A 27,003-nucleotide genomic window follows, 5' to 3' on the forward strand; every position below is an offset into this window, starting at 1 on the left:
TTTGGAGGTTTTTTTTTTGGAGGAGGAGTCGCAAGTTTTAACTCCTCATAGGGATTATGATTGCGCCATTGAGTTTGTTCCGGGTGCTACTCTTCCCAAAAGTCGCTTGTTTAATCTGACTATCCCTGAAAGAAAGGCCTTGGAGGAGTACATACAGACGAGCTTGGCTGCTGGTCACATTAGACCTTCTAAGTCACCTGTGGCGGTTGGATTTTTCTTTGTTAAAAAAAAAGGACGGCGGTTTAAGTCCATGTCTGGATTTTCGTGAAATTAATAAGATTACCGTACGCAATTCCTATCCATTGCCGTTAATTCCTGACTTCTTTAACCAGTTAGTGGGGGCCAAGTGGTTCTCTAAAATTGATCTCCGGGGGGCATACAATTTGTTACGAATGAAGGAGGGTGATGAATGGAAAACTGCTTTTAACACTCCGGTAGGTCATTTTGAGAATCTGGTCATGCCCTTTGGTCTTACCAAAGCACCTGCATTTTTTCAGAACCTTATTAATGACATCCTGAGACCTTTGATTGGTAAGAATGTAGTTGTGTATTTGGATGACATTTTGATTTATTCACCAGATCTACAGTCCCATTGGCAGCGTGTACGTGAAGTTTTTCAGTTATTGAGTGATAAATCACTCTTTGCTAAGCTGGAGAAATGTGAATTCGCTGTGCAGAAAATTAGTTTTTTGGACATTGAAGCGTTTGAGTATCTCAAAGAGGGGTTCAGTTCTGCCCCTATCCTTATGCAGCCTGATGAGACCAAGCCTTTTTTGGTCGAGGTCAATGTTTCATTGGTGGGGGTCGGAGCAGTTTTGTCTCAGGAGAACAAGGGTTGAGTACATCCTTGTGCCTTCTTTTAGAAAAAAAATTCTGAAACCGAACTGAATTATGATGTTGGAAATCGGGAGTTGCTGGCTATTAAACTCGCGTTTGAACATTGGCGTCATTTTTTGGAAGGCGCTAGATTTCCTATTCAGGTTTTCACAGATCATAAGAATTTGATCTATCTGGATGCTGCCAAGCGCTTGAATGCCCGTCAAGCTAGGTGGGCACTTTTTTTTTTTTTTTCTCGGTTTCATTTTTCTGTTGCCTATATTCCTGGTACTAAGAATGTTAAAGCCGATGCTTTATCTCGCAGCTTATTTCCTATGGTCGGTGCCGAGGAGGAGGAGAGCATTTTACAGAAAGGAGTTGTGGTGGCGGCATTGGACTCTGTTTTGGAGAATGGGATTCTGAAAGCTCAAGATGATGCTCCATCTAACACTCCCCATGGGAGGTTGTTCGTGCCTAGAGCCTTTAGGAGAGATTTGTTTGTGGAGTGTCATGAGTCTCGGTTGGCAGGTCATCCAAGAATTTCTGAGACTAAGAGACTTATCAGTCGCAGTTCTTGGTGGCCTGAATGGCAGAAGGAAGTCATCAAGTGGGTGCGTCAGTGTACTGTGTGTGCTAGATCAAAGGCTTCACATACTCCTGCTGCGGGGTTGCTTTGCCCTCTGGAGGTTCCTAGTGCGCCTTGGACGCATCTCACAATGGATTTTATTACTGATCTTCCTGTGTCCGACGGTTTTACTGTCATCTGGGTGGTTGTGGACAGTTTTAGTAAGAGATGTCATTTGGTTCCATTCATTAAGTTGCCCTGCGCCAAGACACTCGCTAAGGCGTTTGTCAAGGAGATTGTCAAGCTCCATGGCGTTCCCACGGATATCGTTTCTGATAGAGGACCTCCGTTTTTGGCGTGCTTTTTGTGACAGGTTGGGAGTCCATTTGTCATTTTCGTCTGGGTATCATCCTGAGTCTAATGGACAGACAGAACCAGGATGTTGAACAGTTTTTGCGTTGTTTTGTGGCGGACAATCAAGAGGTGTGGTCTGAGTTTCTGCCTTTTGCAGAATTTTCTCTTTACAATCATACATCCTCCTCTGCTGGGTGTTCTCCTTTTTTTGTTGTACTGGGAGACATCCGTCTTTTGGTTCATTCTCCAAATTGGGGTCGGCGGTGCCAGAGGAGGAGAATTTTTCCGGTGATTTGGAGAGAGTTTGGACTAATGTACGTTGCAACCTTCAAGAGGCTAACAAGAAATCCAAGAAGTATTTTGACATGAAACGTAAAGAGGTTTTGTTTACTGTGGGTGACATGGTTTGGTTGTCCTCAAGGAACCTGCGGTTGAGGATTCCCTCTTAAAAAAAAAAAAAAAAAAAATGGGTCCTAAGTTTGTGGGTCCATTTAAAGTGCTTCAGGTTGTTAACTCTTCTGCTGTTAGGTTGGATGTCCCTACTTCCTGGAACATTAATCCTGTATTTCATGTTTCCTTGTTGAAAAAGGCTGATGTATCTGATAGGGACGCCACTGTCACAGTTCCTCCTGTGGTGGAAGACTGCGAATATGAAATTTCTCATATCTTGAATTCTAGATGGCATAGAGGGAGATTACCGTATCTCGTCTCCTGGAAGGGTTTCGGTCCCGAAGACAACTCGTGGGTAAGGACGGATGATGTCTCTGCTCCTAGGCGTGTTAAAGCTTTCCACAAGAGGTTTCCGTATAGGCCTGGGCCTGGAGGATCCTCACAAAAGAGGGGGTACTGTTAGAACCCTCCTGTTTGTTTTTTCCATCTTCTGTTTTGCGGTCACGTGACCATCTGCCTTTATATTCCAGCTCCGCCTTACTGGCTGAGCTGGACTTCAGTGTTCTACTGTTTCTCTAGCCTGGTGCTTCTGTGCCTTTCTCTGTCAGTTTGCTTGGTCCTTCTGGGACCTCTATTACCTTTTGTCAGTTTGTCTTTTTGTGTTCTGCAACAACTTCTCTGTTTAGGAGGTGTCCCATTTTTGTCCCAGTCCTTAGTTCTTTTAGGGACCCCTCCCTTAATGTTATAGGTCTTCGGTCAGACTAGTCGAGGACTAAGGCGGGTCTGTTTGCTAGGAACTGGCAGCCCGCTACATCGTAGAGATTCAGCTTAGTCTTACTGTAGGGACAGCTTTCCCCTATCTTTCCTTAGTACTTGTTGCAGATCATAACAAATATTCTTTGCCACCACTGTCCAGATTGACTTATAATACAGTCCTAGGCGGGCACCTGCGTTTTGGTTGTGTATATGGCTTTGGGGGAGGGAACGATTACAGGACAAAACAAACAGAACTATTAAATTTTATATTTAATCCAAAAGGGAGGCAGTGTTTATGAAAAATATACAAGGATTTGACCAAGTAAACATTAAAATACATAAGCAGTTACATAAAATAAACAGGATTAAAGAGGAAACTTGTGCTATACAGTTCGCAGGGACAAATCAGCATAGGTGGAGGAGGGGCTCCCCAGTTTAATTTGAGCGTTATCTAACACGACCTGTTGCTTATGGTCCTTATAACCCTCTGGCAATGAGTGCTCCTCTATTCTCCATGGATTCTCTTATACCTAAGGGGAGATCTGCCCACACTCCGCTTGTGGTGATATCAGGTGGGCCGGCTCCAGCCTGTACATTTTTATTAAAAAACGCTAACTTCTGCAATAACTTATCGCTCGTTGATCCCAGAAGCCCAAAAGTGATATTATATTTTCTATCATAATTTTACCTTCATTTAGAGACCACACATCGCATAGTTGCAATCTGGTATTCTGGTGTTTTTGCGCTACAGCTCTACAGAGGGTTTTTCAGCGACAGAAAAATATCCCTATCATTCCCTAGCTGGTCCTAGCCCTAAAAATATGGGTCACGTTATTGTCGGACGTATGGAACTTACAATATTTCGTTTTCAGCTCCAGAGTGCCTGGAGATTTCTTTTTGAAGCTCGAGAAGCAAGCTTCCACAGTTACACGTAAATTATTGCAAGCTTACGTTTAAATCACCCCCCTGCTTCTTCCAGGGAGAAGGATGCTCGCATTTTAAGTAGCTTGGTGGCACCTCTTGGCTGCCAGCGTTTGTTTAAGGCCTTACTCATGACTGTGATGATTGGGGCTTTGTGCTGAGATTTTTATGGAGACAGTTCTTGTACTGACAAGTGGTGAGGGTGTCTAAAGGGGCGAGAAATGGTTAATATTTCCCTAACCTTAATATCTCCCTGACACATGCAATGAACAAATGTTATGTGAGGAGACTAACTTTGTCTCCGAATTAAGATCAATAATTAAAATAGAAGTCAAAAATTTCATTAAATTCCTGTCCCAGGGAGGTAGTAAGAATTAAAAAGATAAGAAATCTAGGAAATGATGCCCAGAATATGATGATGGCAATAGTCCAAAGGAGAAGGGTGAAGAGAGGGACTCTGGTTCATCTACTTCAACTGTTGAGGGAGGGCAATAACCCTTCACGGTTGACCAAGTGAGTGTCAAATTATCATGTTGATTGCAATCCACCGAAAACCAAACGGAGGCAATGCTCTGTATGGGAGGATTCAAAGAATCTCTGATCCCGTTTATTTTGCTTAGCATTTTATATTGTTTTGAGTATTTTAATAGCCAATCAACTCTGCAGCCATACTACAGTACTACAGGCTAACCTATGTTGGTACAATTATTACGGAAACACATATATGGTCATATTATCATTGTTAGTTCGAAGCACTATGGAAATTTTACAAGGTCAATCCTGGCCTAAACTAGTTAGATAACAGAAGCGGAGTGTCTGACAAAATACAAAATGTTCTTGTGAGAACAGTTAGTGTGGGAAAGATGAAGCGAGAGAAAAGAAGGAAAGAATGTATGTTATGCAAGGAGTGATAATAACATGATTTTGAAACAAGCAGACAAAATGGAGTTGCTATAGCATGAATATCAATATACACAACTTCGTCATCAGGAGAGGACATGTGAGGGCGCCACTGCTTTCCCGCGGAAGAGACGGATAAACTTGTTAGATCCACAATGGGGATAGTAGATCCAAGACTAGAAAGGTCTGTACAATACATAATGTCCAACGGTCTAGAGCAGTAACTGTGCGAAGCTCCAAAATTAGACTTGGCTATACCTAAACCCTCTAAAAAGTTTTGCCTACCCTTTGAGAACATGGGGGTATTGAAAGATTCCCTAGATAAAAAGGTGGATGCTTTCCTTAACCGCTTCCCGACCGCCCACTGTACATAAACGTCCGCGCTGCCTGGGCTCTGTGCAGCGCGGACGTTTAAAAATGGTGGGTGGTCTCGCAGCACTCAGGACCCCCAGGGTCCTGCAAGTACTGCGGGAGAAGTGCAGAGCGATAGCTCTGACAGGGAACATCATCAGGACCTGATTGGATCAGGTCCCAGTGTTGTTAACCCTTTGCTGTCTTCTATATGCCGCGATCTATAGTGATCGCGGCATATAGAAGACAGCAGGAGGAGAGGGGGTGGTATACTTACCTCTCCGAAGACCCCTGATACCTTCAAGGACCTTGGGTTGCTATGGCAGCTGGAGGTCACATGACTGCCTCCAGCTCTGCCATATATGGTGTCCTGCCAGCGTCAGCCTGCAGCTGAAGCCTGGCAGGACACACTGACTGTGTGAAGATCTCATGTAATGTAATATATGTCTATTACATTACATGAGATCAGCGATCAGAAATAAAAATTGTCCCATACAGGGACTAAGTAAAAATGTAAAAAAAATGTTTTGAAACTGTTAAAAAAAAATACAAAATAAATTAAAATAAATAAATAAAATATTAAACCGATAAATCCGTATATTTATGCAAAAACAAAAAAAGTACAAATATTTGGTATCGCCGCGTCCGAAACAACCCGAGCTATAAAACTGTCACACTAACTCCTTCTGTGCACACCGTAATAAAATAAATAAAAAACGGAGCAAAAAACTATGCTTTTTCCTCATATCGCCAAACAAAAAGTGGAAAAAAATGCGATCAAAAAGCAAAATGGAAATAAAAATGGTACCGCTGAAAACGTCATCTTGTTCCGCAAAAAAAAAGCTGCCATACCGCTCCATCAGCCGAAAATAAAAGTTATAGCGCTCAGAATAAAGCAATGCAAAAAAAATTTTTTTTTCTATAAAATTGTTTTATTGTGTAATAGCGCCAAAACATAAAAAAAAATAGAGTAAGTGTAGTATCGCTGTAAACGTACTGACCCGAAGAATGACGCTGCCTGATCACTTTTACCACACGCAGAACGGCATAAAAAAACCTCAAAAAACAATTCCTGAATTGTTTGTTTTTGTTAATTTTACCTCCCAAAAAACGGAATAGAAAGCGATCAAAAAGTGTCACATACCCAAAAATGGCACCAATAAAAATGTCAATTCGTCCCGCAAAAAACAAGCCGTCACATGACTCTGTCGGCCGAAATATGGAAAAATTATAGCTATCAAAATATGGCATCTTTTAGTGTGTGTGACAGCTGTCAGTCATAAAAACCCGATATAAATCTGGTATCTCTGTAATCGCACCGACCCGAAGAATAAAGTAATCTCATCACTTATACCGCACGAGGAACGGCGTAAAAAGTAAATAAAACCAATTCTTCACCTGCTACTGATTTGTTTATTATGTCTCCCAAAGATCGCAGTAAGGCTCTGCTCACATTTATCCTGCACTCTGCGCTGAGCACTTGCACCAGAGTTTCTGTGTAAATCTCTGAAATATGTGATTCAGACGGAACCCATGATGGAAGATTCCCTGTAATGAGGCAGATATAGGCCACTGTGGATGCCGTCTGGCCTGTGATCCCACGGTGTCATTTGTTTTAGGCGTGCATAAAAGTGCGGTTGGCCACAGTTTTGTGCACTTCTGAAAAAAAGGACACCGCTAAACAGAGGCCAGACGGAGTCCAGAGTAACTCTGCTGCCTCATTACAGTGAATGGATCCCGCAGGGGTTTCATCTGAATTACATCACTTGGAAATTTAGATGGAAACCCCGATGTAAGTGCTCAGCCTAGAGCGCCGGATAAATGTTACGTAAAATGTTCCCAATAAAATCTTCAACTCAGTCCTCAAAAAAAGCTAGTCCCCACTCAGGTGCGTCATCTGTTAAAAATATAAGGGACTTCCAAGTTACTGGTAGCAGAAAGGCTCTGGAAAAGCGAAATGGCCCTTGCCCCCCAAAAGAAATTCAGAAAATTTTGTGCTCCCAAATCCAAATGCCTATTCTACAATAATTTGTTCTCCAATTGTCAAATAGCGCTCCGTCCCCCCCCAGATCTCGCCGTATGGCTGAGCGGTACGATACAGCCACATATGGGGTATTGCCACTTTTAGAAGAAATTGTGTGACACATTTCGGCACCATTTTTACCCATTGCCCTGTGTGAAAATGTAAAATCTGAGGGTGAAACATTTTTTTGTGGTAAAAATATAATTGCTTTTTTTCACTGCCCAATGGTATAAATTTAAAAATTAAAAAATACTCTCTACTTCCCTAGATGAATTCCTTGAGAGGTGTAGTTTACAAAATGGGGTCACTTGTGGGGGTTTCTGCTGCTTCGGCATGTCAGCGACTCTTCAAATGTGACATGGTGTCTGCAACCTATCCCAGCCAACATAGCGCTCCTTTCTCTTCCGAGCCATGCCGTACACCAAAGCAGTGGTTTTCCCCCACATATGGGGTATCAGCGTGTTCAGGAGAAATTGTACAACAAACTTCATGGTGCAATTACTCTTATGATAATGAAAAATTAAGGGATGAAAAAACGTTTTTGTGGGAAAAATGTGAAAATTTTATTTTTACAGCTCAATATTATAAACTTCTGTGAAGCACCTTGGGGTTCAAGGTGCTCACCACACATCTAGATAAGTTCCCTAAGGGGTCTAGTTTCCAAAATGGTGTCACTTGTGTTTCCACTGTTTAGGCACATTAGGGGCCCCCCAAATGCAACATGGCGTCCGCTAATTATTCAAACAAATTTTACATTCAAAAAGTCAAATGGCGCTCCTTCCCTTCCGAGCCCTGCCGTGCGCCCAAACAGTGGTTTTCCCTCACATATGGGGTATCAGCGCGCTCAAGAGAAATTGCACAAAAAATTTTGGGGTCCATTTTTTCCTGTTACCCCTGTGAAAATAAAAAAAATTGGGTCTAAAGTAACATTTTTGTGAAAAAAGTTAAATGTTCATTTTTTTCTTCCACATTCCAAAAATTCCTGTGAAGCATCTGAAGGGTTAATAAAGTTCTTGAATGTGGTTTTGAGCACCTTGAGGGGTGCAGTTTTTATAATGGTGTCACTTTTGGGTATTTTCTGTCATAAAGACCCCTCAAAGTGACTACAAATATGATGTGGTCCCTAAAAAAATGTTTTTGTAAATTTTGTTGGAAAAATGAGAAATCGCTGGTCAACTTTTAACCCTTATAGCTCCCTAACAAAAAAAAATTTGGGTTCCAAAATTGTGCTGATGTAAAGTAGACATGTGGGAAATGTTATTTATTAACTATTTTGTGTGACATATCTCTCTGATTTAAGGGCATGAAAATTCAAAGTTTGAAAATTGCAAAATTTTCTAAATTTTCGCCAAATTTCCGATTTTTTTTCAGAAATAAACGCAAGTGATATCGAAGAAATTTTACCACTATCCTGAAGTACAATATGTCACGAAAAAACTGTCTCAGAATCAGGGGAATCCGTTGAAGCGTTCTAGAGTAATTACTTCATAAAGTGACAGTGGTCAGAATTGAAAAAATTGGCCGGGTCACGAAGGCAAAAACAGGCTCTGGTGCGAAGTGGTTAAAGGTTCCTAGGAAGCTTCGGGCGGGGATCTGAAGCCAGCTGTAGCAGCAACCTGTACAGCAAGATCATTAATGGTCTGGCTAGATCATTTAGAGAAATCGCTTCGGGACAAGGTATCTAGGGACATTTTGTTAGATACCATTCCCTTAAGCCCTTTAAACCCGAAGGCTCTTTGCACGTTAATGACCAGGCCAATTTTTACAATTCTGACCACTGTCACTTTATGAGGTAATTACTCAACGGATCCCACTGATTCTGAGACTATTTTTTTCGTGACATATTGTACTTTATGATAGTGGCAAAATGTATTTGATATGACTGGCGTTTATTTGTGATAAAATCTGAAATTTGGCGAAAATGTTGCAGTTTTCAAACTTTGAATTTTCATGCCCTTAAATCATAGAGATATGTCACACAAAATAGTTAAAAAATAACATTTCCCACATGTCTACTTTACATCAGCACAATTTTGGATCCAACATTTTTTTTTTTTTTTGGTTAGGAAGTTATAAGGGTTAAGGTTATGTGCACACGAAGCGGAAACTCTGCGAAAACGCTTGTTAATAGGTCTGCTATGCACAGCAATGGTAATCCTGATGTGCTGTGCACATGATGTGGAAATTTCCGCTCCGGATTCGCATTTTGTGGGAGTTTCCGCAGCGAATTCGCGCTCATTAACTTGCATTGAACCGCAGCAAACCGGAAGGTATATGTGCTGCGTTTCAATTAAAGTCAATGGCCGCAAATTTGCTGCAGAAACGCTGTGTTCGTGGTACCCAGGTTGGAGAGGAGGACTACAACTCCTCTCATCTAACCTCCCTTCCCGCTGATAACAGCGGGAGTGGCGTGGCTGGGAGGAGCAGTAGTCTTTCCAGCCAATCCGGCTACCACGCCGTGTATAAACAATAATACAAAAATAACTTTTATACTCACCTGTCCGGTGGCCATCGGTGTCCTCTTGGTCCCCGGCAGCGATCCGCTCCTCCCGGCGGCCAGCGGTATACTGCAGTGTACTGAGCTGTCAGCGATCAGCTGATCGGTCACGTGACCTCACTGTGTGAACCTTCAGAAGAAAGTTCCCAGGGTGATGGCTGTGAGAGCTCACCGGGGCTCATCAGCTGATCTTCAGATGATGAACCCCAGTGACCTCTTGCAGCATCATGTATTCTGACAAGTGTGATTTTACACTGCTGTCTTCTACAGCAGTGACAACAGTGATTGCTGATGTCACTGCTGTAGAAGTGACACAGATCATCGTGGGACACTCGTTTGTTTTTTTTTCAGGAGATTGAGGGATTCGGGGACTGAGAGGGTAATAATTTTTTTTTTAATATACTCAAACGTCAATCTGCAATCACTACTTCCCAACTACAATATAACCACAACAGAAAACAGTAACTATCAGACTGATTTTCATAGGAAGATATCAAAAATTAGTTTAAAATATAATAATTTTTATTTCATAATCATTAAAAATATAATAAAATGAAAATCGGCCTGATAGTTATTGTTTTTTTGTTGTGGTAAAAAACAAACAGTTCTACAATTTTTTAGTTATTATTTCATTAAAATACTTTATTCTCGCCTTGTTTTTATTGAAAAGGCGGCGACCTTTTTACTATGCAGTCAGTAATGAGGGCGTCTTCTAGATGCCCTCCATTACTAACCTGGGCTAAACGTCAGTCGCCAATACAAGGCTGACGTGAACCCCAACCCCATTACCCCATTCGTCACTGCTACAGGGCAGTGGAAAGAGCGGAGGCTAAGCACCAGATTTGGCTCGACTGCTGAGGGGTGACGTTATTAGCCATGGAGGGGACTAGTATCCATGGCCCCTTCCCTGGCTATTAATATCAGCCCGCAGCTGTATGTTTAGCCTTTGCTGGTTAGATTTTCTTCTGTGGTCCCCCTATAATCTAGCCAGTAAAGGCTAAACAAACAGCTGTGGGCTGATATTAATAGCCAGGGAACATTGTTGGCTAATGGCCCCTTCCCCGGCTACGAATATCAGCCCCCAGTGGTTGGCTTTCCCTCTGCTGGTTCTAAAAATGACGCCGGAGCCCACGCCTTTTTTTTTTTTTTTTTTTTTTTTTAATTTTAGGCTCTGTGCCCATGATCCGGATGTAGCAGCACTTTGGATGCATATTTTTTTGATGCGACCAAAGCGTTGCATTCTATTATACGCAGGTAAATCCACATGTGTTCACTGAGCCATGCGGATTTATCACATTCAATACTTTCTAGTGGTCAAATTTCTGTTGCTGACACTAGCGATTCCGCAAGAGAATTTGACATGCTGCGGTCCTGAAAGACGTGTCGCATGTCAGTGTCCACAGGTGATCCTCACTCATAGTGGACATGGGATTCCTAGAGATCCCATCCACGATGCTGTAACATCTGCACGCTGCGGGTTTGACGCTGTATAAACACAGCATCAAACCTGCAGCGGCTCCTGACCATGGCCACGTACCCAAACTCACCCACAGCATGTCAATTTCTGTAGCGGACGCGCTAGTCTCTGCAACAGATTATGACTGAAGTAACATTATATGTGGTGGATTCATATGTACCGACAACAAAAGTGCGGCATTAGAACACCGCGATTTGGACGCAACAAAAATACTCTGCGTCCAAATTGCTGCTGAGTGCTGATCGGGGGTGGGGGGGGACGTAGTGGCTAAGGAACCAGCTGTGAGATGTTAATAATGGCCAGGTAGCTGGTATTTTTAACACCTTCCCAGGCTAAAAATACCAGCATACAGCAGCCGCATAAATTACTTGAATAGAAATGCTAATTTAGTCTGGGTGAATGGGACTAACTGACACCTAGCTCTTTTGTTTTGTTATGACAAGGTGTCAATCAGACCTTTTCATGATCAAACTTAATTAAACTAAAGAGTTAAATAAACACACAAACACAGAGTAAATACTGTATTTTAAATACAACAGAAACATTCTTTAATCATTCAAATTAACCAATATACTCACCCCAGTTCTGTTGGTAATCCAAGGTCACCAAATAACTTTACTTGGCTCCAAAAAACATTCATTGATGTACAAAAATGCACAAAAAAAAACGCATGCATTTTTCCAACCAAGGAGAAAAATAAACGCACAGCAAATTTCTGCTTCAAATGCGCACATAGCCTAAAAGTTGACCAGCTATTTAAAATTTTTCCAACAAAATTTACAAAACCATTTTTTTGAGGAGCCCCTGATGCGCCTAAACAGTGGAAACCCCTCGCAATTGACACCATTTTGGAAACTAGACCCCTTAAGGATTTTATCAAGCGTTATAGTGAACATTTTGAACCCAGAGGTACGACACAGAATTTGATAACATTAAGGCTATGTTCACACACCTTATGTTTTGCTGTGTATTTTTATGCAATTTTTCAGCTGCATCTGGCAGTACCAGCAAAGTCTAAGAGAAACCAGAGTTCTCTGTTCTTACATGTTGCTTTTTGTTTTCTGCGTATTTTCTGCCTTGCTTGCGTATTTGGAAAATAGAGATTGTCAGGTATTTCAGCGTTTCTGCAGCAGTGAATGAGCCTGCGTTTTTGCTGCGTATTTGCTGTTTTTTTCACCCATGGGAAGTAATGGGTGGTCAAAAATATGCAGCAAAACCTCTGCTGGAGATGCGAGGCATCTGAGGGTACCATGCTCCATATCTGGAGGGATTGTCCGCCAATCAAAAGACTTTGGAATAAGGTCTTTGAAATATACTCAAAGGTTTCTGCTGACATCATACAAAGTAACCCACAACTGGGCCTACTGTCAATGATTGAAGGCTCCTTTAGGAACATCAAGATAGGACTCCTAAAACATTGCATAATGGCAACTCATGCTATCATTCCTAGGAAGTGGCGTTCTAAGACAGCCCCCAATATAGGGGATTAGATAGTTGAAATGGATTGTTTATGTAGCATGGAAAAGCTATCCACCGTTACAATACAGCGTGAGGATACATTTTACAAAACATGGCAGGAATGGGTTATGTTTCGCGAATCGCTGGAATTCCTAACACTCTCAGACAAATTAGCCGAGTAAGGTAGAACAGAGAGGAGGTTAACACAAGCGGGAGAGAGTCACCTCTCCTCATACTTCTCTTTTTTTTTTTATCTTTTCCTCTTCCGCCCTCTTAATCAGACCCCCCCCCCCATCTCCTCCTATCCCCTTTTTCCTTATTTTTTATTATCTACTTTACACTCTTTTCTTTTCATGTTATTTTGTTTCTTGGATGTTTATGATAAGGAATATAATACTCAAGACCGCATTATGGCAACGTTCTGGACAATCAATCAATGGTTTTTGAGTGAATTTGACTCATGAAGGGGGTTATGTTTTACTTGATTGTCTTACTGTTCTATTTGACTGTTCTGCTATTTTTGCTTTTCCTTGTCCCTGCTTGGACACTTGTTTTTTTTTTTTGTTTGTTTTTTTGTATGTTATATATGAAAACCTCTAATAAAAACTGTTTAAGAGAAAAATATGCTGCAAAAATGCACGATTTTTAAGCAGCAGTTTTCCTGCCAGAGAAAAGTTAGCAGCAGATTTGCAGCAGAAAAAAACACAAATGTGTGTGAACACAACATATTCAATATGAGGACATAGGCTATCAGTCTTGAGCGCAAGTGCTCGTTACTTGAGTTTGCATCAGGCACTTGGGTATGCACCAAGTATAGAGTGTTTGAGTCCCTGTCCCACATGTTTCACTGTTAGACATCCAAAAAAAAACAACATGCAGGACACTCGAGCATCCGCAATACTCACTGCATATCCAAGAACCCGATACAAACTCAAGTAGCCAGCACTAGTTGCCATATCATTATCCCCTTTTTTTTTTTTTTTTTTTTTTTTTTTTTTTTTGCATCACTCTTGAAAAAATCCTAACACAACCCTAACCCTTTCCCGAGGGTTTTCCGTCTGACCTCTGTTTAACGGTGTCTTTTTTTCAGACATTCACAAAGCCAATGGCACTTTTATGCACACACAAAAAAACAGACACCGTGGGATCACAGGCCAGTTTTTATGACCAACAGCTGTCACACACACTAAAACCCCCCCCTTTTTTTTTTTTTTTTTTTTTTTTTAACGCCGTTCCGTGTGTGATAAAATTGATAAGGCAGTGTTATTCTTCGGGTCAATACGATTACAGCGATACTAAATTTATATTGTTTTTTTTTATGTGTTGGCGCTTTTACACAATAAAAACTATTTTGTAGAAAAAATATTTTCTCTAATAACCCCCCACGACAGCGCACAGGAGGATGGAACTCCTCATGGCAGTAAGGAGAACTATGGAGGTCGAGAAAGGAAAAAGTTCCCCAGACAGTACAGGATCAGATGTTGGGGGGCTACGTTCCAGGAAGAAATTAGTGTTCCCTATACACCAGAGTATTAAGGACTTGGTCTTAGAGGAATGGGAATCTCCAGAAAAGAGGTTGAATACCCCTACGGAGTTAAAGGATAGATTTCCTGTAGACAACGAGACTGCAGAATGCTGGTCTGAAGTCTCAAGAGTGGATATCCAGATTGCACGAGTGGCAAAGAAAACCACACTGCCCTTTGAAGATTCCTCTCAATTAAAAGACCCTTTGGAACGCAAAATGGAGGGACTACTCAGAAAATCCCAGGAGACCTCGGCAGCACTATTAAACACCAACGCAGTCTCTACGGGCGTAGCTTGATCAATGGCTAGATCAACTGGAGGAACACCTAGTCTCGGGCACCCCCAGAGAAGACCTCTTAACATCCTTACCGCTGCTACAGAAAGCTACGGGGTTGTAAGCAGATGCTTCTGCAGAATCAGTGAGAGTGGCGGCAAGAGCATCTGGGTTATCAAACGCTGTAAGAGGGGCCCTATGGTTGAAATCCTGGAGCGGCAATGTGGCATCAAAAATGAAATTGTGTTCCATCCCCTTTAAAGGGAAATACATGTTCGGGCCAGCCCTAGATGATCTTCTAGAGAAGGCCTCAGACAAGAAGGCCCTCCCGGAACCTAGAAATGTAAGGAAAGGGCCTTTTCGTTCCTCCCAGGAGCAGACCCCTCAATATATAGGGGTAAAGGGAAAGCAGGACGATGGAGCTACCCAAAAGGTAGAGGAGGCAAGAATCTTTTTCTCTCCCAAAATCAAAGTCAGAACAAACCATGACGTCAGGACAGTCGGGGGCCACATCTCGAATTTTCTCCCTCAGTGGAAAGAAATCTGCTCAGACCCATGGGTCCTGAGGGTAGTCGAGTTTGGAGTAAAAATTAAATTTCTCTTCCTATCCTCCACAGAGAATAAAGTTAACACAGCTCTCTTCTCAGAGTCGGCAGGCCACCCTGATATCCGGTCTTACAGACCTATTGTCCTCAGGGGTGATATCCCTGGTTCCTACAAGGGAGATAGGCTGAATCTGGAATAATGTCCTCTGCCTAATAAAACAAACAAATGGCTCACACCGAATTATAATCAATCTAAGGCCACTGAATCAGTATATCCACTACCAGCGATTCAAGATGGAATCCATCAGGTCGACGGTCCCCCTGATAGGACAGGATCATTTCGATCTCCAAGATGCATATTACCACAGCCCCATACATCTACTTTACAGGAGGCTCCTAAGATTTTCAGTGGCTCAAGGGGAACAAATAATCCACTACCAGTTCATTGTTCTCCCATTCGGGATATCACCAGCCCCGCAAATATTTACAAAGGTCATGGCTTATATCCGGGGTCAGAATATTTCAATAGTACCATACCTCGTCGACCTGTTATTAATCGGGCCCTTAGTACCATTACTCCAAGAACATAAACAGTTGACCACTCAGATCCTATCGTCTCTGGGCTGGTTGATGAACCACAAAAAATCGGATATGGTTCCCTCCATGACCAAAAACGTTTCTAGGAGTACTATTGGATTCCCACAGCCAGATGTCATTTCTGTCCCAACAAAAGCAGGTCATGCTAAAGGCAAAGATCAATGTCCTAAGAAGCAGGAGATCAGTATCATTGAGAGATGCCATGTCTGTCCTTGGGTCTATGACATCCTGTATCCAGATGGTGGCCTGGGCTCAGGCACATACCTGAACATTACAGACCCACTGTAACGGGTCCGGGAGGCGGAACCTCTGAGCTACTATACAAGGGGGCGACCCTTGTAAGGGAGCGGGTGGCAGTCTCTGAATGAGCGGACAGGGAGATACGGCAAGCGATCAGGGCAGTCTCTGGGTAAGGGGTAGGTACGACCTGTGATGGCAGAGCCTCCGGATAGGCTAGCAGGCAGATGGTAGATGAGTGCTCCCAGGTGAGCAAGCGAGAGTCTCTGGAATAGCAGGTGGTCACGGCACGTGACGGCGGAGCCTCCGGGCTGGCAGGCAGGCAGGTAACGGAGAAGCGCTCCCAGGTGAGCGGGCAAGAGTCTCTGGAATAGCTGGTGGTCACAGCACGTGACAACGGAGCCTCCGGGCTGGCAAGCAGGCAGGTAACGGAGATGCGCTCCCAGGTGAGCGGGCAAGAGTCTCTGAGATAGCTGGTGGTCACAGCACGTGACAACGGAGCCTCCGGGCTGGCAAGCAGGCAGGTAACGGAGAAGCGCTCCCAGGTGAGCGGGCAAGCTGGTCCTTAGACAGACTGACCGGAGTAGTAAGGCAGACCGTCGGACCTCAGGCAAGCAGGCAGGTAGCTGGTATGCGCTCCCAGGTGAGCGGGCAGGCTGGTCCTTAGACAGACTGACAGGAGTAGTAAGGCAGACCGTCGGACCTCAGACTGGCAGACAGGTAACAAGTATTCTGGCAGGAATCAGGCAGGTAACTGGCAGGAATCAGGCAGGTAACTGGCAGGTAACTGGCAAAAGGGACCTGAGGGCTGAAGCACAGGTGAGACACAGGTGCAAACAACATTGCTCGGGCACCTCCATTTTGGAGGAGGTGCCTTTTATATGATGAAGTCCTCCGGCCATTGGCCGGGGACTCTTTAGGGCGGCGCGCGCGGCCCCTTTAAGAGGAGGGGAGCGCGCGCCCTAAGCACAGGGGCCGGGAAGGAGCGCGCGCTGAGAGCAGAGCAGGAGGAGGACGCCGGGAAGGAGCGCGCGCTGACTGGAGAGCGGGGAGAGGACGCCGGGCACGGAGCAGAGCGGTGAGGGGAGCAGCGTCCCTGCCTAGCAGAGGGCAGGGACGCCAGCACTACAGTACCCCCCCCTTTAGGCCCCCCCTTTTTTAGGCCAGACAGAAATTTAGCTAGGATGAGAGGGGCATGGATGTTCTCCCGGGGCTCCCACGTTCTCTCCTCAGGACCAAACCCCTTCCAATCTACCAGAAAAAAGGTCTTTCCTCTTACCCTTTTGGTGGCAAGAATGTTCTCTACCTCAAACTCGTCCACAGCAGAAACCGGAGCAGGAGGCGTACCTGTAGACTTAGAAAAAGAGTTAAGTACCACAGGTTTGAGGAGAGATACATGGAAGGAGTTAGGGATCCGTAAGTTGGCCGGGAGTTTCAATTTATAGGCCACCGGGTTGATCTGACTGATGACCTCCAGTGGGCCGATGAACCGAGGCCCTAACTTATAGGAAGGGATCTTGAGCCGGACATATTTGGACGAGAGCCAGACTTTATCCCCAGGACGGAATTGAGGAGGGTCCAGACGTTTTTTGTCAGCGTGTCTTTTCATACGCTCGGATGACAGAAGGAGTGCGGACCGGGTACTCTCCCATATGGAGGAAAATTTGTTAACAAGAGATTCCGCAGCCGGATTGTCCACCGAGGTGGAGACGGGAAACGGGATCCGAGGATGCTGACCGTAGACTACAAAAAACGGGGATTTGGAGGAAGACTCGCTCTCGTGATTGTTGTACGAGAATTCGGCCCATGGCAGGAGATCCACCCAGTCAGAATGGTGGGCATTAACGAAGTGCCGGAGGTAACTGGTCAGGTTCTGATTGATCCGCTCCACTTGACCATTAGACTGAGGGTGGTAAGCGGAGGAGAAGTCCAGGGTGACGTCCAGCAATTTACAAGTGGCTCTCCAGAAACGGGAAGTGAACTGTACTCCTCGATCCGACACGATGTGACGAGGCAGGCCATGAAGACGGAAGATGTGGCGGATAAAGTCTTTAGCCAGTTCGGGTGCAGACGGAAGACCTGGCAGAGGAATGAAGTGAGCCATCTTGGAAAAGCGGTCAGCGACCACCCAAATGACCGTACAACCGGCAGAGACGGGCAGATCGGTTATGAAGTCCATTGCTATATGCTGCCAGGGGGCAGCAGGTACTGGCAGAGGTAGGAGGCGGCCGGCTGGCAGGTGTCTCGGAACTTTGTTGCGGGCGCAGGACGCACAGGCAGAAACAAAGTCTATTACATCCTTGTGCAGGTTAGGCCACCAGTAGTGCCGGGTAATAAGCTGGAGGGTCTTTTTCTGACCGGCGTGGCCAGCTAGTTTAGACGAATGACCCCAGTGTAGGATCTTCTCCCGATCAGGTACTGGTACGAACGTCTTACCAGGAGGAAGACGATTTAGACTCACGGGAGCCACCTGCATTACTCTGGCGGGATCGATGATGTGTTTCGGGTCCTCCTCGAGATCAGACACCAGAAAGGAACGAGACAAGGCGTCCGCCTTGACGTTTTTGTCAGCCGGGCGAAAATGAAGGACAAAATCAAAACGAGCAAAAAACAAGGACCACCGGGCTTGGCGCGGGTTAAGTCTCTGGGCATGCTGGAGGTAAGCCAAGTTCTTGTGGTCAGTGTAAATTATTACCGGGTGAAGAGCCCCCTCGAGCAGGTAACGCCACTCCTCCAATGCCAGTTTGATGGCCAATAACTCTCGGTCTCCTATGGAATAGTTGCGCTCAGAGGAGGAGAAGAGTTTTGAGAAGAAGCCACACGTTACCATCCTCCCGGAAGATGATTTTTGAGTAAGTACCGCTCCGGCTCCAGAGGAGGAGGCGTCAACTTCCAGGAAGAACTGCTTGTTGCCATCTGGGCGATGCAGCACCGGGGCGGAAGAGAAGGCCTGTTTAAGGGAAAGAAAGGCCTCCTCAGCTTCGGGTGGCCACTCTTTGGGATTAGTACCTTTACGGGTGAACGCAGAAATTGGGGCCGTCCGGGAAGAGAAGTGTGGTATGAAGAGGCGGTAGTAGTTGGCGAAGCCCAGGAATCGCTGAATGGCCTTCAACCCCTCCGGTCGGGGCCATTTCTCGATGGCAGACAGTTTCTCAGGATCCATTTGTAGGCCGGTCTGAGAGATAATGTAGCCCAGAAACGGAAGCGAGGTCTGCTCAAAGAGGCACTTCTCAAATTTAGCGTAGAGATGGTTCTGCCTGAGCCTGAGCAGGACCTGACGAACGTCCCTCCGGTGAGTCTGGAGATCCGGAGAGAAGACCAAGATGTCGTCCAGGTACACCACTACGCAGGAGTAGAGAAGGTCCCGGAAGATGTCATTGACCAACTCTTGAAAGACGGCAGGAGCGTTACAGAGACCAAAGGGCATAACCAGGTATTCATAGTGGCCGTCCCGGGTGTTGAATGCCGTCTTCCATTCATCCCCCCGACGAATACGAACCAGGTTGTACGCCCCACGAAGGTCCAGTTTGGTGAAGATCCTAGCCCCCCTCAGACGATCAAATAATTCTGGAATGAGCGGAAGGGGGTACTTATTCTTCACCGTGATCTGGTTTAGGCCTCTATAGTCTATACAGGGACGGAGAGAGCCGTCCTTCTTTTTGACGAAAAAGAAGCCTGCTCCCGCCGGGGAGGTAGATTTCCGGATGAATCCTCTGGCCAGATTCTCCTCAATATATTCGGACATAGACCGGGTCTCAGCAGCGGATAAAGGATAAATACGCCCACGGGGAGGAGTAGTACCGGGTAGCAGATCGATGGGACAGTCGTATGGTCTATGTGGTGGTAATGTCTCTGCCTCCTTTTTGTTAAAGACATCTGCATAAGACCAGTAAGGAATCGGAAGTCCAGGTAGATTAGCTGGGGTAGGAGAGGGACGGACGGGATGGACGGGAACCAGGCAGGTTTTATGACAGTCTTGTCCCCAGCGAAGGACCTCTCCGGTTTGCCAGTCTAGCACGGGTGCATGTCTCTGGAGCCAGGGCAGACCTAGCAAGAGGGCGTGAGAGAGTCCAGGCAGAACATGAAAGGAGATACTTTCAGAATGCAGCATTCCCACCTGCAGGGTAATGGATTCGGTGATGAGTTGAATGGGGCGAGGTAAGAGGCCCCCATCCACGGCAGCGACAGACAAGGGTACAGCCAGAGGTTTGGTGGGGATGCGGTATTTCTCAACCAGGGACTGCGAAATAAGGTTCCCGGCTGCTCCAGAGTCAAGTTGGGCTAGTTCGAAATAACGGTTCTCTCCGTAGATGATCGAAACAGACAACAGCAGGGATGGAGAGGATTTATTCTTGTCTAGGTGTACCTCTCTGAGCGAACCTAGACACAGGCGTTTCCCGACCTCTCCGGACAGGCACGGATCCGATGCTCCTTACTGCCACAGTAGAAGCAGCTCCCCTCGGCACGGCGTGAGTCCTGACGGGTTTTGACCATCTTGGTCTGGTCGACCTGCATAGGCTCAGGAGAGTGTACCTGGGAAGAGACGGAGGGAATGACGGGTTTCTGGAAAGTAGGAGCTAAACGTGGAATCCTTCTCTCACGGATGACCTCTTTGGCACGCTCCTGGAACCGTAGGTCAATCCGGGTGGCAAGGGTTATTAGATCATCGAGAGAGGTAGGAATGTCCCGACCAGCAAGTTCATCTTTAATACGACCGGACAGACCCTCCCAGAAGACGGATACCAGAGCGTCGTTATCCCAGGCCAGCTCCGAGGCAAGGGTGCGGAACCGTATGGCATATTGGCCCACGGTGAGACCCTCCTGACGGAGGCGTAGCAGAGAGGATGCGGATGAGGTCTTCCGTCCGGGTTCGTCGAAGACTTTCCGGAAAGCCGAGAGAAAAGCAGGCAAGTTGGACACCAGGGGGTCTCCTCTCTCCCATAGAGGATTTAGCCAGGCCAGGGCCTCCCCGGTGAGATGGGACATGATAAAGGCAATTTTGGCCCGGTCGGAATTAAACTGATGGGACAAAAGTTCAAAGTGCAGGGTGCACTGATTTATGAAGCCCCGAGCCTGGGCGGAGTCGCCTCCGAAGCGAGGAGGTGCAGACAGCCGGGGACCGGGATAGGTTACCATGGTATTAGTGGGTAGCGGAGCTGCCGGGTTGCGAGTCATGGTACTGGCAGTGGTTGCAGGTGGTGCAGTCAGAGTGTCCAGGCGAGTATTGACATTCCGCAGGTGACCCAGGATGGACTCCTGTTGGGACCTTTGACGGGACAGTTCATGACACAGGTCCGTGAGCGAGGGAGCTTGGGTGCCACCGGGTTCCATGGCCCGAGCAAACTGTAACGGGTCCGGGAGGCGGAACCTCTGAGCTACTATACAAGGGGGCGACCCTTGTAAGGGAGCGGGTGGCAGTCTCTGAATGAGCGGACAGGGAGATACGGCAAGCGATCAGGGCAGTCTCTGGGTAAGGGGTAGGTACGACCTGTGATGGCAGAGCCTCCGGATAGGCTAGCAGGCAGATGGTAGATGAGTGCTCCCAGGTGAGCAAGCGAGAGTCTCTGGAATAGCAGGTGGTCACGGCACGTGACGGCGGAGCCTCCGGGCTGGCAGGCAGGCAGGTAACGGAGAAGCGCTCCCAGGTGAGCGGGCAAGAGTCTCTGGAATAGCTGGTGGTCACAGCACGTGACAACGGAGCCTCCGGGCTGGCAAGCAGGCAGGTAACGGAGATGCGCTCCCAGGTGAGCGGGCAAGAGTCTCTGAGATAGCTGGTGGTCACAGCACGTGACAACGGAGCCTCCGGGCTGGCAAGCAGGCAGGTAACGGAGAAGCGCTCCCAGGTGAGCGGGCAAGCTGGTCCTTAGACAGACTGACCGGAGTAGTAAGGCAGACCGTCGGACCTCAGGCAAGCAGGCAGGTAGCTGGTATGCGCTCCCAGGTGAGCGGGCAGGCTGGTCCTTAGACAGACTGACAGGAGTAGTAAGGCAGACCGTCGGACCTCAGACTGGCAGACAGGTAACAAGTATTCTGGCAGGAATCAGGCAGGTAACTGGCAGGAATCAGGCAGGTAACTGGCAGGTAACTGGCAAAAGGGACCTGAGGGCTGAAGCACAGGTGAGACACAGGTGCAAACAACATTGCTCGGGCACCTCCATTTTGGAGGAGGTGCCTTTTATATGATGAAGTCCTCCGGCCATTGGCCGGGGACTCTTTAGGGCGGCGCGCGCGGCCCCTTTAAGAGGAGGGGAGCGCGCGCCCTAAGCACAGGGGCCGGGAAGGAGCGCGCGCTGAGAGCAGAGCAGGAGGAGGACGCCGGGAAGGAGCGCGCGCTGACTGGAGAGCGGGGAGAGGACGCCGGGCACGGAGCAGAGCGGTGAGGGGAGCAGCGTCCCTGCCTAGCAGAGGGCAGGGACGCCAGCACTACACCCACATCCTTACGAATTGGGACGGATCTCCACTGTCTCTGAACAGGAGAATCCCTATACCACCACGGGTAAAGACCTCTCTATTCTGGTGGCTGAGCGTGAAGAATCTGAACAGAGGAGTACCATGGATCCAGAATATGCTAGTAACCATAGAAGTGAATGCCAGCGGGAAGGGATGGGGAGCCATGGTCTCCCAAGAGCTATTCCAGTGTATATGGACCAAAGAGGTGAGCCAGTGCTCATCAAATTTCAGAGAATTAAAGGCCGTAGAGGAAGTCCTCAGAGCAGCAGAGCCTCTGGTCCAGAAAACTCACATACAGATATTTTCAGACAATATCACCACAGTAGCCCACCTTCGTCATCAAGGGGGTCACAAGACACGAAAGCTTAAAAGCAATCTCTTCAAGAATATTTTCCTGGGCCGAAGAACATCTTCTATCCCTGTCGGCTCTTCATATCAAAGGTTGTCAATGTCCAGGCTGATTTCTTAAGGAGAACAAAGATTCATCCAGGAGAGTGAAGCCTAAACCTAGACGTCTTCCAGACGTTAGTCGAGAGATGGGGCTATCCAGAGGTAGATCTCTTCGCCGGACACCAGAACGCGAATGTACCTCAATATTTCTCCCTGGATCCAACGGCCCTTGCTTGGGCGTGGTGCATTCTCTCACCAATGGGAATTCAAACTAGCGTATGCCTTTCCCCCACTGTCTATCCTTTCAAAAACCTTACAAAAGATAAGGTCCGAAGGGACCAGAGTAATCCTAGTGGCCCCTCTCTGGCCAAAAAGAAGTTGGTTTGGAACGTTAACCCGTCTGACTGTGGAGAGCCCTCTAATCCTTCCTCCCATCAAAGATCTCCTTCTACAACGACCAATTCACCATCCGGATCCCGAGAGACTACACCTAGCTGCCTGGCTTCTGAATTCCTGATATTAAAAACAAGATGCCTCTCAGAGAAAGTCATCAAAACTCTCCAGAAGAGCAAGAAACCTGTAACGAATACCATTTACCATTAAGATCTGGAAAACCTTCTTAAAGTGGTGTGCACCCACTCACCCAGACCCTCATAGGGCTGATGTGGCACAGATTCTAGATTTTCTACAAGAAGGTCTGGACAAAGGCCTCAGACCTAGTACTCTTAAGGTCCAGGTAGCAGCGTTAAGCTCCTACTTTGATCGAAGACTAGCTGAACATCAGTGGGTGAGAAGATTTATGACAGCAGCCACACGCATCCATCCTAAAGTAACTTGATTCCCCCCTGGGACCTTAACGTTGTTCTGAAGGGGTTAACCCTTCCACCCTTTGAGCCCTTATCAGCCATAAGACTGGACAGGCTGACCTGGAAAACTGTTTTTCTGGTGGCAATGACTACAGCCAGAAGAGTGTGTGAACTACAGGCCCTTTCGGTGAACGAACCCTACCTGAGAATCCTGGAAGATCGTCTAATTTTCCAACTTGACCCTTCATTTCTACCTAAGGTGGTCTCAAATTTCCACAGATCTCAGGAGATAATTCTTCCATCATTTTGTAACAACACAAAAGACAAGAAAGAAATGGAATTCCACACTCTGGACGTTGAGAGAATAGTACTTCACTATCTTCAGGAAAAAGAAGGAAGGAAAGACAAAAACCTATTTGTCCATACACAAGGTCCAAGCAGCAAAATCCACAATAGCCAACTAGATTAAGAGGGCAATTATGGAGGCTTACCAGATCCAAGATCTACCTCCACAAGCAAAGCTCAAGGCCCATTCTACAAGGTCAATATCTGTCTCCTGGGCTGAAAAATCCAGCACATCCATCGAACAAATTTGCAGAGCTGCTACGTGGTCCTCAATTCATACTTTCTCCAAACACTACAGACTAGACCTAATGTCTGTTGTAGACTTAGCCTTCGGACTTAGTCCCTACCTAGTATATCTTTGGTATACCTCCTGTGTGCTGTCGTGGGGGGTTATTAGAGAAAATAGAATTAGACTTACCGGTAATTCGGTTTCTAATAACCCACCACAACAGCACGGGTAACTCCCACCCTTTCGCTTATTGTTTTCTACAACAGCTTGATCAGTAGAAATAAAAATTAATTTGAAGTATCTATACTCTTGTGGTCCTTTGTAATAACACTGGAGGGAGGATGTGGGAGGGGCTATTTAAACCTCTTCGTATTTCCTGTCCCTATTAGGGTGGGATTACATCCTCCTGTGTGCTGTCGTGGTGGGTTATTAGAAACCGAATTACCGGTGTGTGTGTGTGTGTGTGTGTGTGTGTGTGTATATTAGTACAGACCAAAAGTTTGGACACACCTTCTCATTTAAAGATTTTTCTGTATTTTCATGACTATGAAAATTGTACATTCAGGCTGCGTGCCCACGATGCGTTTTTCATGCGTTTCCGCTGCGGAATTTCCACAGCGGAAACGCATCAAAAACGCTTGGTAATCCGCACACCATGGTCCCCAATGGCATTCCGCAATGTCAATGCACATGCTGCGGATTTTTCCACAGCGTTTCTGCAGCGCTCATAAATCTGCCGCATGTTAACTAATTTTGCGGAAGCGCAGCGGAATTGCCGCCATTGACTTGCATTGAGACGCATATAATCCGTGTCAGTACACTTGTACACGCGGATTATATGCATTTCAATGTGCGTATGGTACCCAGTTCTGGAGGAGAGAAGACTCTCATCCAGACCTGGGTACCATTGTACCTGTAAAAAAAAGAATAAAATAATAAAGTTTATATTCACCTGTCCGGCGGCCCCAGCAGTGCTTACCTTCCAGGACCTGAGATGACGTCGCGGTCATGTGACCGCAGACTGTCTCGCGATAGCCAGGACGAGCGTGACAGCACACGCGGCGGGGCATCGGAGGTAAGTATAGCTTTATTTTTTTATTTTTACGGTCACACTATATAAATCCATGCTGTTTGCATGGATTTATATAGTGTGACCTAGTTGTCAAGCACTTTCCAAGTGATGCTATCGCCTGGAAAGTGCTTGTAGTCCGCATGCATAAACGCATGTGAATACTCGTGTATTCTGCAGGAAAAACGCATGCACAATCTGCATGAGTTTTTTCTGGCAAGGGAGATGCAGAAACGCTGCAGAAATTTTCTGCTTCATTTCTGCATCGTGGGCACATAGCCTCACACAGAAGGCATCAAAACTATGAATTAACACATGTGAAATTATATACTTAACAAAAAAGTGTGAAACAACTGAAAATATGTCTTATATTCTAGGTTCTTCAAAGTAGCCACCTTTTGCTTTGATGACTGCTTTGCACACTCTTGGCATTCTCTTGATGAGCTACAAGAGGTAGTCACCGGAAATGGTCTTCCAACAATCTTGAAGGAGTTCCCAGAGATGCTTAGCACTTGTTGGCCCTTTTGCCTTCACTCTGCGATCCAGCTCACCCCAAACCATCTCGATTGGGTTCAGGTCTGGTGACTGTGGAGGCCAGGTCATCTGGTGTAGCACCTCATCACTCTCTTTCGTGGTCAAATAGCCCTTACACAGCCTGGAGGTGTGTTTTGAAGTCATTGTCCTGTTGCAAAATAAATGATGGTCCAACTAAACGCAAACCGGATGGAATAGCATGCCGCTGCAAGATGCTGTGGTAGCCATGCTGGTTCAGTATGCCTTCAATTTTGAATAAATCCCCAAGTGTCACCAGCAAAGCACCCCCACACCATCACACCTCCTCCTCCTCCTCCATGCTTCACGGTGGGAACCAGGCATGTAGAGTCCATCCGTTCACCTTTTTTGCGTCGCACAAAGACATGGTGGTTGGAACCAAAGATCTCAAATTTGGACGCATCAGACCAAAGCACAGATTTCCACTGGTCTAATGTCCATTCCTTGTGTTCTTTAGCCCAAATAAGTCTCTTCTGCTTGTTGCCTGTCCTTGGCAGTGGTTTCCTAGCAGCTATTTTACCATGAAGGCCTGCTGCACAAAGTCTCCTCTTAACAGTTATTGAAGAGATGTCTGCTGCTAGAACTCTGTGTGGCATTGACCTGGTCTCTAATCTGAGCTGCTGTTAACCTGCGATTTCTGATGCTGGTGACTCGGATAAACTTATCCTCCGAAGCAGAGCCGACTCTTGGTCTTCCTTTCCTGGGGTGGTCCTCATGTGAGCCAGTTTCTTTGTAGCGCTTGATGGTTTTTGCTACTGCACTTGCGGACACTTTCAAAGTTTTCCCAATTTTTCAGACTGACTGACTTCCTTTTATTAAAATAATGATGGCCACTTGTTTTTCTTTACTTAGAATTTGTATTATCGCAAGAAAAAAAGCAGCTAACAGTCTATTCAGTAGGACTATCAGCTGTGTATCCACCTGACTTCTGCACAACACAACTGATGGTCCCAACCCCATTTATAAGGCAAGAAATCCCACTTATTAAACCTGACAGGGCACACCTGTGAAGTGAAAACCATTTCCGGTGACTACCTCTTGAAGCTCATCAAGAGAATGCCAAGAGTGTGCAAAGCAGTCATCAAAGCAAAAGGTAGCCACTTTGAAGAACCTAGAATATAAGACATATTTTCAGTTGTTTCACACTTTTTTGTTAAGTATATAATTTCACATGTGTTAATTCATAGTTTTGATGCCTTCAGTGTGAATGTACAATTTTCAAAGTCATGAAAATACAGAAAAATTTTTAAATGAGAAGGTGTCCAAACTTTTGGTCTGTACTGTATGTGTATATATATGTGTGTGTGTGTGTGTGTGTATGTATGTGTGTGTATGTATATATATATATATATAATATTTATATTTGCATCGCTTTATTCTGAGAGCTATAACTTTGTTTTTCGGCTGATGGAGCTGTATGGCAGCTTTTTTTTTGTGGGACAAGATGACGCTTTCAGCGGTACCATTTTTATTTACA

At 45.9% G+C, this 27,003-nt stretch overlaps 1 protein-coding gene across 6 annotated transcripts in view; it reads left to right on the forward strand.

Annotated features, from left to right (window-relative positions):
* TJP3 (tight junction protein 3) overlaps positions 1-27,003 on the forward strand; it is a 166,123-nt gene that overhangs the window by 3,461 nt on the left and 135,659 nt on the right. For 2 of the 6 annotated variants that reach the window (XM_073685123.1, XM_073685113.1), the window contains exon 2: positions 2,414-2,480. The exons of the other annotated variants lie outside the window; for them this stretch is intronic. In XM_073685123.1, coding sequence (XP_073541224.1) covers positions 2,414-2,480 — 67 coding nt within the window. The remainder of the gene's footprint in view (positions 1-2,413; positions 2,481-27,003) is intronic. 6 annotated transcript variants of the gene reach the window in all.

Source organism: Phyllobates terribilis, unplaced genomic scaffold, assembly GCF_046119375.1.
Source record: "Phyllobates terribilis strain yellow unplaced genomic scaffold, ASM4611937v1 Scaffold_1__5_contigs__length_1240528914, whole genome shotgun sequence".
In the NCBI taxonomy this organism is placed as follows: Eukaryota; Metazoa; Chordata; class Amphibia; order Anura; family Dendrobatidae; genus Phyllobates; species Phyllobates terribilis.